The 14,703-nt window shown below is 38.1% G+C and overlaps 1 protein-coding gene across 5 annotated transcripts in view; it reads right to left on the reverse strand.

Moving 5' to 3' along the window:
- Nucleotides 1-14,703, reverse strand: part of ST18 (ST18 C2H2C-type zinc finger transcription factor) — a 169,536-nt gene that overhangs the window by 13,646 nt on the left and 141,187 nt on the right. For all 5 annotated transcript variants that reach the window (XM_064706090.1, XM_064706087.1, XM_064706092.1 and 2 more), the window contains 4 exons: nt 12,111-12,356; nt 6,404-6,519; nt 3,166-3,228; nt 2,288-2,356 (listed from right to left, as the gene is read on the reverse strand). In XM_064706090.1, coding sequence (XP_064562160.1) covers nt 2,288-2,356; nt 3,166-3,228; nt 6,404-6,519; nt 12,111-12,356 — 494 coding nt within the window. The remainder of the gene's footprint in view (nt 1-2,287; nt 2,357-3,165; nt 3,229-6,403; nt 6,520-12,110; nt 12,357-14,703) is intronic.

The raw sequence follows: 14,703 nt of genomic DNA on the forward strand, positions 1-14,703 counted from the left end.
AATGAGTATAAGGGTAGGACTGACCACCTATTCCTAAAAGCTTCTGAATTGTAAGTAAATACCTCTCTAGAGTACACATTTAAAATTATTTAGGGCTTGATAAGCAAGCTCTTTGATTAAATAGGATATCAGCCCAAATTATCCTTTTTAGCTTTAAAATCTGAGTCAACATCAAACTTATGTTTTAAATTGACCACCTCAGATTGTTCTGAGCAGCAAGAATCCTCATATAGAAATTTTCTTGAATCTGAGTCACAGGCCCACTTTCTGAGCAGACCTTCCTTATTTCCAAACTGTGGATCACATGGAAGCCTTGTATCTTTGCTGGCATAGAGTTTCATAATTAAAGCCAAAATCTTATCTTGATTCTGGCAAATTAAACATGAATAACATTTGGAAAAAATACACAGCTTTTTCATATTCATGCCTAACTACATGAGGGTACTTTCCTGGCCTGATTCTATGAGCATTTATGCCCTCTGCTCACATAGCAATGCTACAATTAACTATTGCTATCACTATACCAGAGCAAGCATGAGTGCAGCATTTTGGAAAAAGATTTAATTTAGAGAGAAGCAAAGTTTTGTTCAAAATATCACCTGAACTACGTTTGCAAGAACCCAAATTAAGGTGGTACATTTGTGAAAAATAATTTTATTTAGCCTTTTTTCCTTTTGCAAATTGTCTGTGAACAGATTTTGATTTTTGCTCTTTTTCTAGTTAATTGAAATTAAATGCTAGCTGCGTTATGCAACATATTTCTGTCTGTGAAATGTCCATGAACTTTGACTTTGTCTTTCACAACTCACTTATTATACATGGCGTACAGTGCGCAGTTTGTCATTTAAGTCATATGCTGTTGCTCCTCTTTCCTTATGGCATGACCAAAACTCTAGAAGCTTTAGTGGAAAAATAACCATATTGGTATGCAAATTTACTTATTCACACATGAATGGGGCGGGGGGTGATGCATGAGGAGCAACTATTCAAAATATTTGTGTGAGTGTCTTTGTATGGCAGAAAGCCAATAAAAGCAGGGACAAATATATATGACTCAGCAAATGACTTTGAATTTGTCAGCATTTTTGCAAGTCAGTTCCTTCCTAACTGTTCTGCTCTTTTAAAACAAACTAAACCTAAATTTTTTACTTTTTGGGATCGGAAATGTCAAAAAATGCAGCATTGTGCCAGTGTGCCAGTTTACCTACTGGCTTTGTGAACTGCTTTGGACAGCTGCCTATATAAATGTTCTTTCTTTGCTATTTTGCCGCATCTCCTGTACATTCAACTTCATACCATCAGTTCAGCATTTCAATTATAACTGAAGCTGTAAGGCTAGGGAATGAGACCACTAACATTGGATCTGGGGAAGCCAAACACTGCTCCAAGCCTTAATGTAGCCACTTCTGCTATTAATACTATTAGAAAAGGAAAATAGTGCCATGATCAGACTTTATTTTCTTATATCTGGACTAGGGATGAACCTAAAGGACAGAAAGGACAGTCACGGGGTTCTCCCCTTTTTACATGCATTCATGCTTTTTTCCAAGCCATCTATTATGGGATCCAATTTACAAGTTGCAGAGGGAAAGCTATGAAAGAACTCTAATTATCCTTCCCTTTTCCCCACATCCTTATTGACAAAGCCAATTCAATAACTAGATGACTGGTTGCCAGTGCCTCTCTTGACTACAGAATTTTGAAATATTCATATGTCCCTATACATCTGTCTATATAGCAAAGCCTGCACAGTCCTTTTGTAAGTGACATTTCATGGTGAGAATGATGCCAGCATAAAATCATATGACTTGATGCCTGCTTCAGTGGCATTAAACCCATAGTATAGGGTAGTGACAAATAAAAAAGGATTTGCAGGTATTCTGGTCTCATTTTTTAGATTTATTCTAACTAGATTTATTTCTTACTAAATAATTCCAATTAATTCTATCTGGATCAGTTGCCAAATCCATCTTACATATTAGATATTTTCTATTCTTTTCTGATTCAGAAATACTGAGAAAACTGCATCTTTCCTAGTGTCCACAAGTTTTGTCCCCCCAGGCCCTGAATAATTAATGAAAATGAAGGGTTACAAGAAAAATAAAGACAAATGGAGAAAAGTAAACTTTATTTCACTCAAAAGCTTTCAAACTAATTCACTACACTTTTCAGAGAAAAGTTTCAGAGATACTGCTCAGAGCAATTCAAATTTACAATTTCAATAACACAGGGAACATGTTTGTCGAAGATAAAGAACAATAACATTTGTGCTATTGTCAATACTTACTTGAGCTCCTGAGAGTTAGCAGCCATAAGGGATTTTAATGTCTTGTCAGCTAATGGGCACCCAGAAACACTGAAAAGAAAACCTGATGTGAAATATTTTACTAAACAACAGCATTTATTTTTATCTAAAACACCAACATACAGACAATTTATGATTTATATTAGTTAAAATTATACTCTCAAATATTTATTCTTGGCAAAGAAGGACAAACATAAGGCTGCAGTTCTTAAATAACTAAAAAAGTATGTAGTTTGGGACAAAGGTTTCTAGCCCCTGTAAAGCTTTGCTATGAGGGGACAGTGGTACACAGAATCCATAATTTATGTTTCCTATGTGAAGGACAGCTAAAGGATCTGGGTCCACGTGGTTGGTAGAAGGCAGAAAACATTTCCATTCTGCTCCCAATGGAAATGTAGGAAATTGCTGTTTCAACACCTAGGTTGGCAGTAGGTTATTTTGAAAAAAATATTTATTATCCTCAGGTTATAATAGCAGATTATGAATTTCAAAGCCGTTCATAAAAAGACGTTCATAAACCTCATTTATAATCAGATGCAACAGCATCTGTATAGAGACTGCTTGTACACTCAGGGTAATGCAAACTTCACTAAATTACTTTTCTGCAGGTCTCAGCTGAGAAATACAGCCACAGTAATAAGCATATGCTGCTTATCTGCCTCAGTGTATTAAGTCCACACCTTCACAAATATAACAAAATCAGGAAAAAAAGCTGCCTTTCTCTGTGGATTATTTTCTGCAAATTGTTTTTGAATGTTTTTGAATTGTTTTTGAATCCATGGTTAGTGCAAAGGGGTTCAAAGATGACAAGAGCTACAAGTAGCTCTATTTCCTGTTTCAGGCTTCCTGTTGTTTCTTACCTGCGGTGTGAGGCATAGTTTCCTGTTACGTGACCGCTACCATCACATCCTGGCGTTGGACAACTGTGCAGAGAAGAAGGAATGAGAAGTTAGGGTATATAAAATACACCACACAGCTCACCATACTCTGCAGTGCATTATGTAATGATCCTTAGGGCAGTCACGTTCATCATCACACACTGTCACGACACTGCAGTAATCTAGAAAAACTTCATTCTAGTTTTTAATTATTGCTTGAGGCACAGAGGGAAAGAATTTTTCCTATTTCTACAGTGCAAATAATTCAAACCCTTTTTTTATCTGATGGAGTTACCTTTGCATAGGTATTTTGCTTATAAAGTGAGTTCTTAAAAATACTATTTTACTATTGGCACAAAATTTTCACAGCAGTTCATAAATTCTGGAGCTGAAATTTCTGATCTGACCTCAAGTATAACATACTGGAGGCCAGAGAACAGTAATATTTAAAATAATTCCTTTCACTTCTGACTAAAATAAGGCACCTACTTTAGAAACATATCCAATATTTATTTACTGATACAAGTGAGAAAGATGTTTGGATTGCTTGCAGAAGAGAAAGCACCTCGATATTACACTTCTGAAGTTCTGAAAGAGAGCAAACTTTCTCAAACTGTTGTTCAGATGAACTGAGAAGTGATACAAAGGTTGTTGTGGTTTGGGAATGGTACTCTTTAAATTAATGTTCCCACCAAGACTCTGTAAACCATAGGCTGCTTGCTCCCCCTCCCTTCCTCCTTCCCCTGCGGCAGGTTGGGGAGTAGAATTGGAGGCACAAAAGGTGAAAGCCACATCTTGAAATAAGAACAAATCACTGGAAACAGCAATGAGATAACAAAATGAATGGTAACAGCAAAAATATCCATAAGAAAATGCGCAAGATAGGCAAATGATTGCTCAGAACAGATTATCCAACCCCTGACTTTGCCAAGTTTACATGACTGGGAGGAAAACCTTCTCCCTGGGTGAGGTTATGGAATAACTCTCAGCCACCTCACCTCCTGGCTACTGCCAAGTTTAACCCTGTCCTGGCTGGAACCAGGTGCACATTTAACAGAACAAATATACTCATTTAAATAAAGAGATGGAGGCATGCTGGAGAAGATATTATAGTTTCTCTTTTTCCTCAGCCATTCTTCAGCTGTAACACTGAAGTCAAGCTGGGATACAGTCCTCTGCAAAAGAGGAAAGATACCAAGAAATGCAACTGGTGCATGGATGGGGGAGGCAAATTAAATACACCTTTGTACAGTACTTTGAAACACTCTAACCAACCCTGGAGAGTTGCCTTATAAAGAACTGTTTTTCTTTCACTGGAAATATGGATAGAAAGGGCAAGCAGATGCTGCACAAAAACTGTTAGCTAGTGCTCCATGCTAATGAAAAAAGGGGTGCCTGAGATGCTCACTTGGCTATTTTCTCTGAGCTGGCAGAATGCTAGGAAGTTTTTCAAATCTGTAAAAAAGCCTTAGGAAGGCATCAGCCTCATTTTCACAGCCCATCTCAACCTGAGCCATGCTGTTATGGCCAACAGAATTTACATGGAAAACTAGAAAGCACATACTAGATGGTGAGATTCATACAGTAGTTTGCTCCAACTGAGCTAACCACATTCAAAATTTTTCTCTGCAAGTGCTTATGTCATTTTAAAAGCTTCCTCATGATGGAGCCAACTGTACTGAATTTTTCAGTAAAATATCTGAGCTCAGTGGGATCATAGGAATGTAGTCTGATCTCTATATCTCCTATGGATTCTTCTGATAAATTAAAACTATTCTTTATTTAATTTTTGGCACAATTACATTTTAGATGGCTGCTTTTAGATACTTTTTGAACCTCTGTAAGTTCATCATTTCTTTAGTAAATACTTCGATGTTATTATTTAGGAGAGTAGAAAAGTATATTACAGGTATCTCAAAACAGGTCAGTATCACAAAGGAATAAATATTACTAAAGAAAAGCCATTAGCCTTCAGCAAATAAACTCTCAGTGATTTTTGTATGCATTTGTTTTAGAAGAAGAGGCAAGACAACCTGACCTGTAGCAATTTAGGTCATGAACTATGACTGCAGATATAATGTGGTGAGTAGACAACATGCAGACTGCATGACATGGGGGAAAGAATGGCTCTTCACAGCAGCTTGCCCCAGGGAAATGTAAATTCTAGGGACAGAGGCAGCTCTAACAGCTTCAGTGCCACGAGTCTGGAGAGCAGGACACAAGTTGGTGTGACGTGACTAGCTCATTCACGGGTGAGCCTGCAGTTGTGGGCTATCATCAGAACCACACTTGTTCACAGAGACCTGCTCTGCTTTGGGATAAAAATAAAAGTGCCATAAATGATTGCTGAGTCCTGATTGACTATTACAGTGAAAACTCTATGTTAATATCAAAATGATATTGATGTGAACCCAAAGGGATTTTGTGAAGAACCTAGATGTGATTTTTAAAGAGGGACTTGAATTATGAGCTGCTTGGGACAATTTTAGTGAAAAATTCTAAACAGAAGCAGACTATTTTACATGGACAGATTTAGTAGAATTTATTTTTCATTCTAGATAGTAAAGATTTGGAACTTAACACAGAGCAAGTGCATCTCACTAACTGGGAAATGAAAATATTAGCCTATAGTCCCAGGGTGTGAATTTCTACAGCCGCTGGATTTTCAGCAGGACTGAATAACTTATTCCGCTTGGAAGGAAGCAGATTAAGGACTTAAACCTGTTTCCTACAGGTTGGAAAGACCCATTCTGTATTGTAATTTTTCTTTTTATGAACTCTGCATGTTTTCTGTCTGAGAAATCCTAACTGCTTCTACACAAGTTCTAAGCAATGGGTCTATAATGACGACTGTTCAATCAAAGCTTATTTAATTATATAAGCATTAGCAGAGGCAATCTGTGGCATGTTATGAAACTGTGTGTTTTGTAGAAGGATTAAAGTGCAAGTGCCCACTTGTTACCTATCTATCTGAGGAATAAGGAGTGGCACCCAGTATAAATTTAGTCATTAATCCGTCCAGATCCCCAGGCACACTCTGGCTTGTCGCAGCTCCAAACCTCATGTCTGCATGCCCACAATGTGGAACTAACTACTGGCAGGGAATTGTGCAAGTCTCCCTGCTCAGTTCCTGCAAATCTACTTCAAAACAGAAGTCAGAACAGCAGCATAGCCAGTGTTCACCAGGGCAAAGGAAAATGCAGCATTTTTTGTGACTCACGTGATGAGTTCCTTTTTGAGATCTCTTGAGTGGAGCTTGGGTTTAGGACTAGGTATGGAGACATCTCCTGGGTACTTCTTTTCCTCCATGTTTTCTGGAGAGCTCACTGGATCTTTCTGAAATATTAAATGAGAATGTAACAAAAGGTTTCTCTCTTCAATTCCTCCCACACATTCAAGAAACAATTTAATTTGCCATGGCAAGAAGAGAACCTCTTGAAAAGTAGGAAAAAAGTATTAAAAAGAAATGATGGAGAGAAATTAAAAAACTTTAGTATATCATAGTTTCAGGTTCTTACAGGCAGATATATAAGACTGTTGTGTAAATATTTCTGAAAGCAGATGTTCGTTTAAGGAGACTATACAGGAGAAATTTTTGTTTGTTTAATAAGACAGTGATAAAGGCCAAAGAAATGTACTCAGAGAAAAGAGAAGTAGTTGTTGGTAGAGCCAAACTAGACTTTGGCAGTTATATTCGTTTTATTTGCTGTGTAAGTACACTGCTGACTTTGGAACACAGTTGAAGTGGTGACCAAGCACCATAAATTACAAAATTGCAATAAGAAATTTTAAAAAGTGTTATTTACATAAGCAAATGCTAATGCAAAGCTTTTTAGATCTGTGGAATGGAATGTCCTGTTATCTTATTGAAAGAGCAGATTCTTGTTAAAATAAAAACCATAAAGAAAAAAACAACTTTGAAGCTTTCTTAATAGCAGACTGCTAAGGGTAGTTTTTGATTTGTACTATTTGTAGATCTAAATCATCACTGCTACCATGCTGTTTGGTGGATGGTATGAATCATGAGCATTCACTCCATTGGGAAGGCATTTTGGAAACTTGGAATCCTGGTAGGAAACGGAATTTTTGTTTTCTGAAAAATCTTATTTTATAATTTCAAAATAACTTGGTTTCTACTGTTTTGAGACGCAATGCTTTCAATTATTATTGTCTTTATGAAAGATAAGTATCCCTTTCTGGAGGGATGCTCAGTAGCTATTTTATCATTCAAGAATTCTCCAAAGTCTATAGCATAAATTATCAGACCTCTGTGATTCCCTTCTTGGACTTCACGTTGGTTTTGTGATTCCATTCCAATACTCAGGTGTTTCCCAGAGATTACCATCTGTAGGAGCAGAAACTGCTGCCCATGGCTGAGAGGGGAAGGTCCCAGCCTCTGCTAAACCCACGGTGCTGGTACCATGGATGCTCTGGGCTTGTGCAGCTGACAAATGTGCCAGGACAGAGGAACAGGCTTGTCTGCAGAGCTGTTAACACAGAGTGCAGGGCTGAGTGGAATCTGGACTGAAAATGGAGTTTCTGCCTCCTGGGTCTTGTAAGCTCTGCAGGGGTGTTTCTTCTGATAAAGCTTCCATATGGTCCTCAATTCTGGCAGCTCATCTTTGCCTGTTTGGAGGCTGGATCCTCAATATGACATTCTTCTGTGTTCTGCTGCTGGCTACCTACTGCCTACTCTAACTCACACTTCACATACATGTAGAAATGATGCCATATTATTACTACTGATTTTTTCAACCACATTTGTGGGGTTAATTTGTTTGAGAATAATCTAATCTGATACAAATATAGAAAGCAAAAATACATATATTCAGCTCTACTAAACACTCACAGTAATTAATGAGTAATTATTTTAAATAAATAGAAAAAACCTTCATATATTTCAGGCTTGGGGAGTTATATTTCTAAAGGAGAACTTCATATAAGGAGCAACAGAGAAAATTAGCAACTACACAAGGTCTTGATGTTAGTGCAAAAATAATAAATGATTGAAAGTCTTCCAGACATGGAAACTAAAATGCTAAAATGCAAAAGTGGAAAAATGGATGTCAGCTTTGTTCAAGATCCAAGAAACATCAAAGATATTTTCCAAAGTTGGGATAAATCTTGTTCCCAGTGGCATATAGGGGTGATTTTGCCATGGGTATTTGAATTTGAATAGACAACTTCTATCCACAAGTTCTGACCTACCTTTCTTACAAACACATAAGTGCAAGCAGGGATCATCACTGGTACGAGTTACTGTAAAACTGAAAGTTCCCAAAGGAAACAACCAAAAATGCTAATACCCTGTTGCCAGCTAGAAGGGATCAGATGTCAAAATAACTTCAAAAAACACAGATAAAATGGTTTCCACTTAATTTAATGGCGGTTAAAGAAGGATGGTTTATCAGTTTCCTGTCTAACAAGTAACTCTGCCAGACTACATCTGCATCACTGAACTGATGATGTGTGTTTCTAAAAATTTAAAGCATGCCTTGCCTGTGTCCTGTGTATCTAAACCAGCCATACATCAGCCTCTTCCACTTCTTCTGAGAGCAGCCTGGAGTAGAGGGTGCTGAAAACAACTCTCTAGCACTCCCCTGTGATCCTGATCTGGGTCATGTACCTCAGGATGAAACTGCAGCACACCAGAATTGCCCTAACTGTTTGTGCTGCAGGCTATGTTCATATTTTCATACGTGTAACTTGTGTTCTTTGTTTATAATGACAGATATTCTGATCTTTCTCTGGTGATGGACCAGAAACTTTGTGTGTGAGTTATTCATCATGCCACTGTCTGATACCTGCTGCACAGAGCAGGCTGATGGAGAATTATGTATATCCAAGGCTTGACAAAACACTACAGTATTGCAGCTCACAGCTTCATTTCACTGAGTCATTTAATAAAAACAAGACTTCATGGTGAACACTGAGAGGAGTACACCTCTAGCCGCCAGAATAACTGATATAGAGGGTTTAGAATTGCAGTATTATTTTAATTTTCTATCTTTAAATAATTAGGTTTTTTTCAAAATCTTAATGGTGAATTTCCTGAATTGAGCTATTAAGATTTCTAATTTTTTTAAACTAAAGCTATTCACACACACACATACAGAAACAACAATTTTATACAGGTTTTTTCCTAATATATTTCCCAGGAGTAAGGGAGATATATATAGACATTTAAATGGGTGACTTTTTAGTCACCTTTCGTAATTTTCTTAGTTCCTTGAGGGATTCTTGGTGTTATTCAAGCAACATAAAATCTTCATATGTGTAGAAGCTGAAAATCAGGACAGTGCACAGGAAATGCATGCAAAGGAATACTGAAACTCTGCCTTTCTAGAACCTTACATCACTACATGTGGCCCAAATGGAGTTGCATCTGTCTGAAACACAGAAGGCCAGAAATAAAGAACAAATACTTTTTGATCCACTGCACTTAAGACTAAAAGCAGAGCATCATGTCTTGGCTTGTGTGCTTCTCCAGCTATTTATCTTTAGAGGGAGAGATAATCCTTTGGGAAAGCACCTTTAGCACTTCTCTCTTTCTGATATGTTGGGTGATGATCGTCACATCTAGTCAAGCCCAACTGTATGTATAATTTTTCCTTTTCAATTTGAATGGATTTATAGTTAAATGCTATTAAAATCTAAAGAATTTCAGACTAAAAGAAAAATCAGTACCATCCCAATTGGTCCAAGCACTACTATTTCCTGCAAAGAGCATGTGTGTATTCATGCATGCACACTACTGAAAGAAAGCAAGCAATGATACTCCATTAATGTACAGATGGAAGTTTATATTGATTTCAGCAAAGACCAGAACATAATGGTAACATGAATAACAGATAATAGCATCTGGCACTTTTAACATTTTTAAGCCCTGAAATCTTTGGAGAACTGACAGTTGAACTAACTGACAGCTCCAGTTATTTCTCAGCGCTTTCCTTTTGGAGAGATTTTGAGCTTTTTCCAAATTCAGATTTTTTTTTTTAAGGGGGCATCTGGACAGGCTATTTTGCTGAGAGAGAGAGAGACAATATTTTCTGGAAATTACCACCAAAATTAAGCAACTGTTGTGCATATGAACCAGATAACAATGAATTAGAAATAGATATAATCAGTCATTTTCTTTGCATAAGGATAACTGCCAGTCTTTGATTTTGAAAACAGAGCCTCTGGCCCTGTCATCACTGGATGTATCAAGGTTCCCTGGGACAGCGAAATCTCACAGCAGAGATCTGGGGCCAGATCTTCAATTAGGGACAAAATGCACAGTGTCAAAGCAGCAAGTGCAAGGGGCACCAGTGCCTGAGTGCGTTGGACCATTATGTCCTGTCGGGCAGTTTAGTTGCCTCCAATTCCCTGTGCTGGAAAGAGACAGGGAAACATCCAGACACCCATCCTAGCCTTGTGAAAGTCAGGCATGGACTGGGGGGATTGGAGGTGCTCCTGTCTTGGCTCTTCTGCTGAGCTGTGATGGCAGCAGGGAGAAGGAGTGACATGACAGGCCCCCTCCAAGTGTGTGGCACCCCTTGATCCCAGCAGCAGGTCAGTCCTCTCAAAGCTGGATGTACCTGCTCATCCTGCAGCGTGAATGGGAAAGGGCCTGAGCCCTCAGCCTCCTGCTTCAGGTCAAATCCACTCCAAAACTATGGGACATGGATTGTTCTGTCATTGGTGAGATAGAGACCATCACTGGCCCCAAAGATGAGACTGCAGAGGGCTCAAGACAACCCAGCCTCCAAGAAATGCAACCTTTTTCAGTGGACACATTTAAACCTTCTACCCAGTGCTGGTAGACTTTTTTTCCTCATGCAACTGAATTACCTTTAAATTCCAGGTGTTTTTTGAACTGGATGCCTTGGTACCCCAACCTCAATAGTAAATAGCGTTGCCCCATCTAACTCTTCTTGAAGTGTCAGATTTGATTTTTGGACAAAAGATAATGTCATGTTAATATAATGATCAAATTCTATTACTAGATATATAAAACCAAACAAGGAGTAAGTAGTATAAAACCTTCCAACTAGGACATCTTTTAGTTTGTTTCTGAAAGCTGTAACATAGGCTTTTATCTAATCAGCCTTTTAAAGAGTTGGTGATCCCTTTTTTGATTAAAGAAAAATGAAAGAAGTCCATATCCTGAAAGTCTGGCTCATGAGAAAAAAAAAATGTATTAAATCAAACATGCCATAAGTAGAAGAAAAAGAGAGAAAGGCAGTAGTAGACTATACTGCCTTGTTTTCAAGATAGGATAAACAGACATGAAAGAGCAAAACAGAAAGAAAACCAAAATTAAGACAATTATTGATTTGGAAGTGACACTCCAGAAGATTGATCACATAAGTTGCAAGTTGGAGATCTAAAACTCAGTGGCAGAAATTTATTGCAGGATGTAAAATAAAAAGTTTTCCAGTGAAAGAATATCACAGACAAGATTTTAAGTCTGAGTTTAAATGCTTAGATAGTAAGTTATCTAGAAGTCTAAAGAGTTGGTATGGAAAAATTGTCTTTTGTTTCAGCATGAAAAAACTCTCTTGGTTTGATTTTATTTGTTTGGGTTATTTTTGTTTTGTTTTTCCATTTTCCCCTGGTGATTGCTAGAGCATTTGGGTGTTTGTGTTACAAGACTGAGCCATTAGGAACAAAATTTAAAAAGCAGACTCTAATGATGGTAACCTTTGTTTCCCTTACCTTAGAGACTTACAGACATTAGCAAGTAGGCTCTGAAAGCAAGATTTTCCAAAGTGAGTAGTGGGGTTTTTTTTATATCCCATCCAAGAGACCATTAAAACCAGATCAGTGCTCACAAGCCTCTACCTGTGGAAATTAATTCCCTTTAAAGTGTACTACATGGTCCTAAAGACTATCATATGATCTGTCATGCAAGGGAGAAAGTCACTCAGAAATTGAAAAAATACCTCTTTTTCTTCTTCTTTCCTGCCATGGGTCTTGCTGTAGTTGATTGGTGTATCCCAGCCTTCCTGTTCACAAAGTGCCTGGTAGAAGGCTGCATTTACCAGGATGCTACTTGCTTTGAAAGGAGAAGAGGAGGGAGTAGGAAGTGCTGTACTGGAAGAAGTGAGAGGCATAACTTTGTCTTGGCTTCGATTCTTTTTCATGCTCAAATCCAGTGTGCCATTTTCATCCACTTCTATCTCAGCTCCCTGACATGCAACAGGAAATAGAGACATGTTTAGATGTGGACGTGGTAAGGCTGTAAAATAACCATGTGGTGCTTTTAAAGGATAAATATAAATGCACGCTCTTATTTAAATTTATCTGAATCTAAACCCAGCTTTTCGATTTATGTCAGTTAATGTCCAACTCTTAGGCAGACTTAAGGGTAGCTTCAGTAATGGTATCCCTGCATCTCAGCTTAAACATAGTAAGTAGAATTTAAATAAGATGCCACTAAACCATAACCTATACACCCTAAATCTAGTTTTATTTAAAAAAAGTTTAGCTTTAAATCTTCTTGATCTTTTCACTCTTACAGAGAACTATGACCCCAATTCACAGTTAAAAGCATTAATGCATTGTTTAGGTCATCAACAGCATTACTATTACATATCCTCCCTTCCCCCCTCACCCTGGAAACATTACAACATCTGCATCATAGTGGGGGAGAAGGAGGGGGAAAGAAATACATCTAAAAGTAGCACAGTAGGAGAAATTTTCACTGGGTTTTCTACATCACTTGAAATAATGTACTGCCTTTATCATAATTTGACTAGGCCACTAAGGCACAGGTCTGCACTGAGACCACTATACTGGGAGGTACAGGAGGATTTTTGGGAGGTTCTCCTTAAGGGAGATATTCTGCCTGAATTAACAAAGCCTTTGCTTCCTGGGGAGTACAGCAAAGCGCAGCCTCTAATTGCAGAGGTGTGTGTGCAGTCTGGGGAGAGACCCAACCTTTATTTCCAGTCTGGGAGAATTTCTGCTTACAAAAAGGGGCAAATGCTGCTTGGCTGTACAAGAACAAAGGAAGGAAACATCACTGTTTTACCTTATGCCATTTGATAACAGAAAAAAGAGGACAAACTCCTCTTCTTGCGATGGTAAAAAGCTGATGAAAGTGCAATTTGCTAGTGTAAGCAAAAACAAATTTGCCTTCGTGCTATATATGGAACACTGCATATTGACATATTTTCTATATAGGGATGAATATAAGCCTAGTCTTTGCTGTTGCCAACATTTGCTGAAGGCACCAAGGGAAAAAGACGAAATGTGGCTTCTGGAGGACTACTTACTAGTCTGGTTCAGTGTTTTCCTGAATAATGTGGAAAACGTTTGAAGACTATGGAGATAAATTGCCATATCAGAGATCTACACATAGACTACTGTAATTAACACTGCTCATTGTCATCACTACTGTTTTTAATTTGCATCACCACAAAGCTTGGATAACATTTGGGAATTTGGGGAAGATGTGTTCTGTGCTGTATAACTGTAGGAGACAGCTGTATAAACCTAGATTTCCTACCTTGAGTAATAGGAAACTCATGGTGTAAATGAATCACCCAGATGTTGTGTCGTAAATAGAAAAGGATCGGGTATGACTAAGGGGCAAGTTTGTCTGTCTTTCTTAGACCTCTTCCTCAGAAATACTTTGGCAGGAGGAGACCCTTTCTTCTTCTGACTATTAAATATTGCTGGGGCATGATGATTAGTCAACCATCCAATTGTTAAAGATAGGCCAGTCAAACCTGTCCTTGCCTGAGGATCTTTTGAGTTGTGGTGAAACAGGGAGCTCTTCCCCTCTGCTGAAAGTGTGACACGGCCACGCTGGGTGGACTGAGGGTGGAGCTTCCTTAATGCAGCCTGGCCTTCTACCACTGCCAGTGATGAATAATTCAAAGGTAAAATGTGATTAATTAAATCTTCTGAATCAGAAGGAAAATATTGGTGGTAGATGACAATTTAAGACCTGGAAACCTCTCTTCACTCAGGCAGCATGGCTCCCTTTTGCATCCATGCAGATGCCCACCTAGGCTGAAGCACCAGCAAGCCATCTGCTTGTCCCTGGTTCAGAAACTCAGGCACCTCTTATGTTTGCTTCTCCCACACAGCCAAGTTCACATTTTCAATCACACAGCTTAAAGAGAGAGATGTTTTATTATATTTATGGGAAGTAAATACACTTCTAATATGTTCATACTAAGACGCTTTTGTTATATCTTTCTGCCCCTTTTTAGTAAATAGTTTAATCTCCTGTGATAGTTTTAAGCCCTGAATTTGACAGTGCAGCTTATCCTGGATAATAACTTAGTAACCACAACATCTTATGCCATCTGTATAATATCAAATACATTTTTATACCAGCATTAATAAACCTTAGTTACAAAAATCCAAGATATTAACTATATCAGTGCCAAGCACACACTCCAGGATCTGACAATACAGCTCTGCCATGATCTCCCCAGTGTTTTTTGGCTTCGTAGTTGATATGTAACTATAGCAATGAAACAGAGCTACGGTAATCAAGTTTAATGACCAATGTAAAGTAAA

This window comes from Zonotrichia leucophrys, chromosome 2 (assembly GCF_028769735.1).
Source record: "Zonotrichia leucophrys gambelii isolate GWCS_2022_RI chromosome 2, RI_Zleu_2.0, whole genome shotgun sequence".
In the NCBI taxonomy this organism is placed as follows: domain Eukaryota; kingdom Metazoa; phylum Chordata; class Aves; order Passeriformes; family Passerellidae; genus Zonotrichia; species Zonotrichia leucophrys.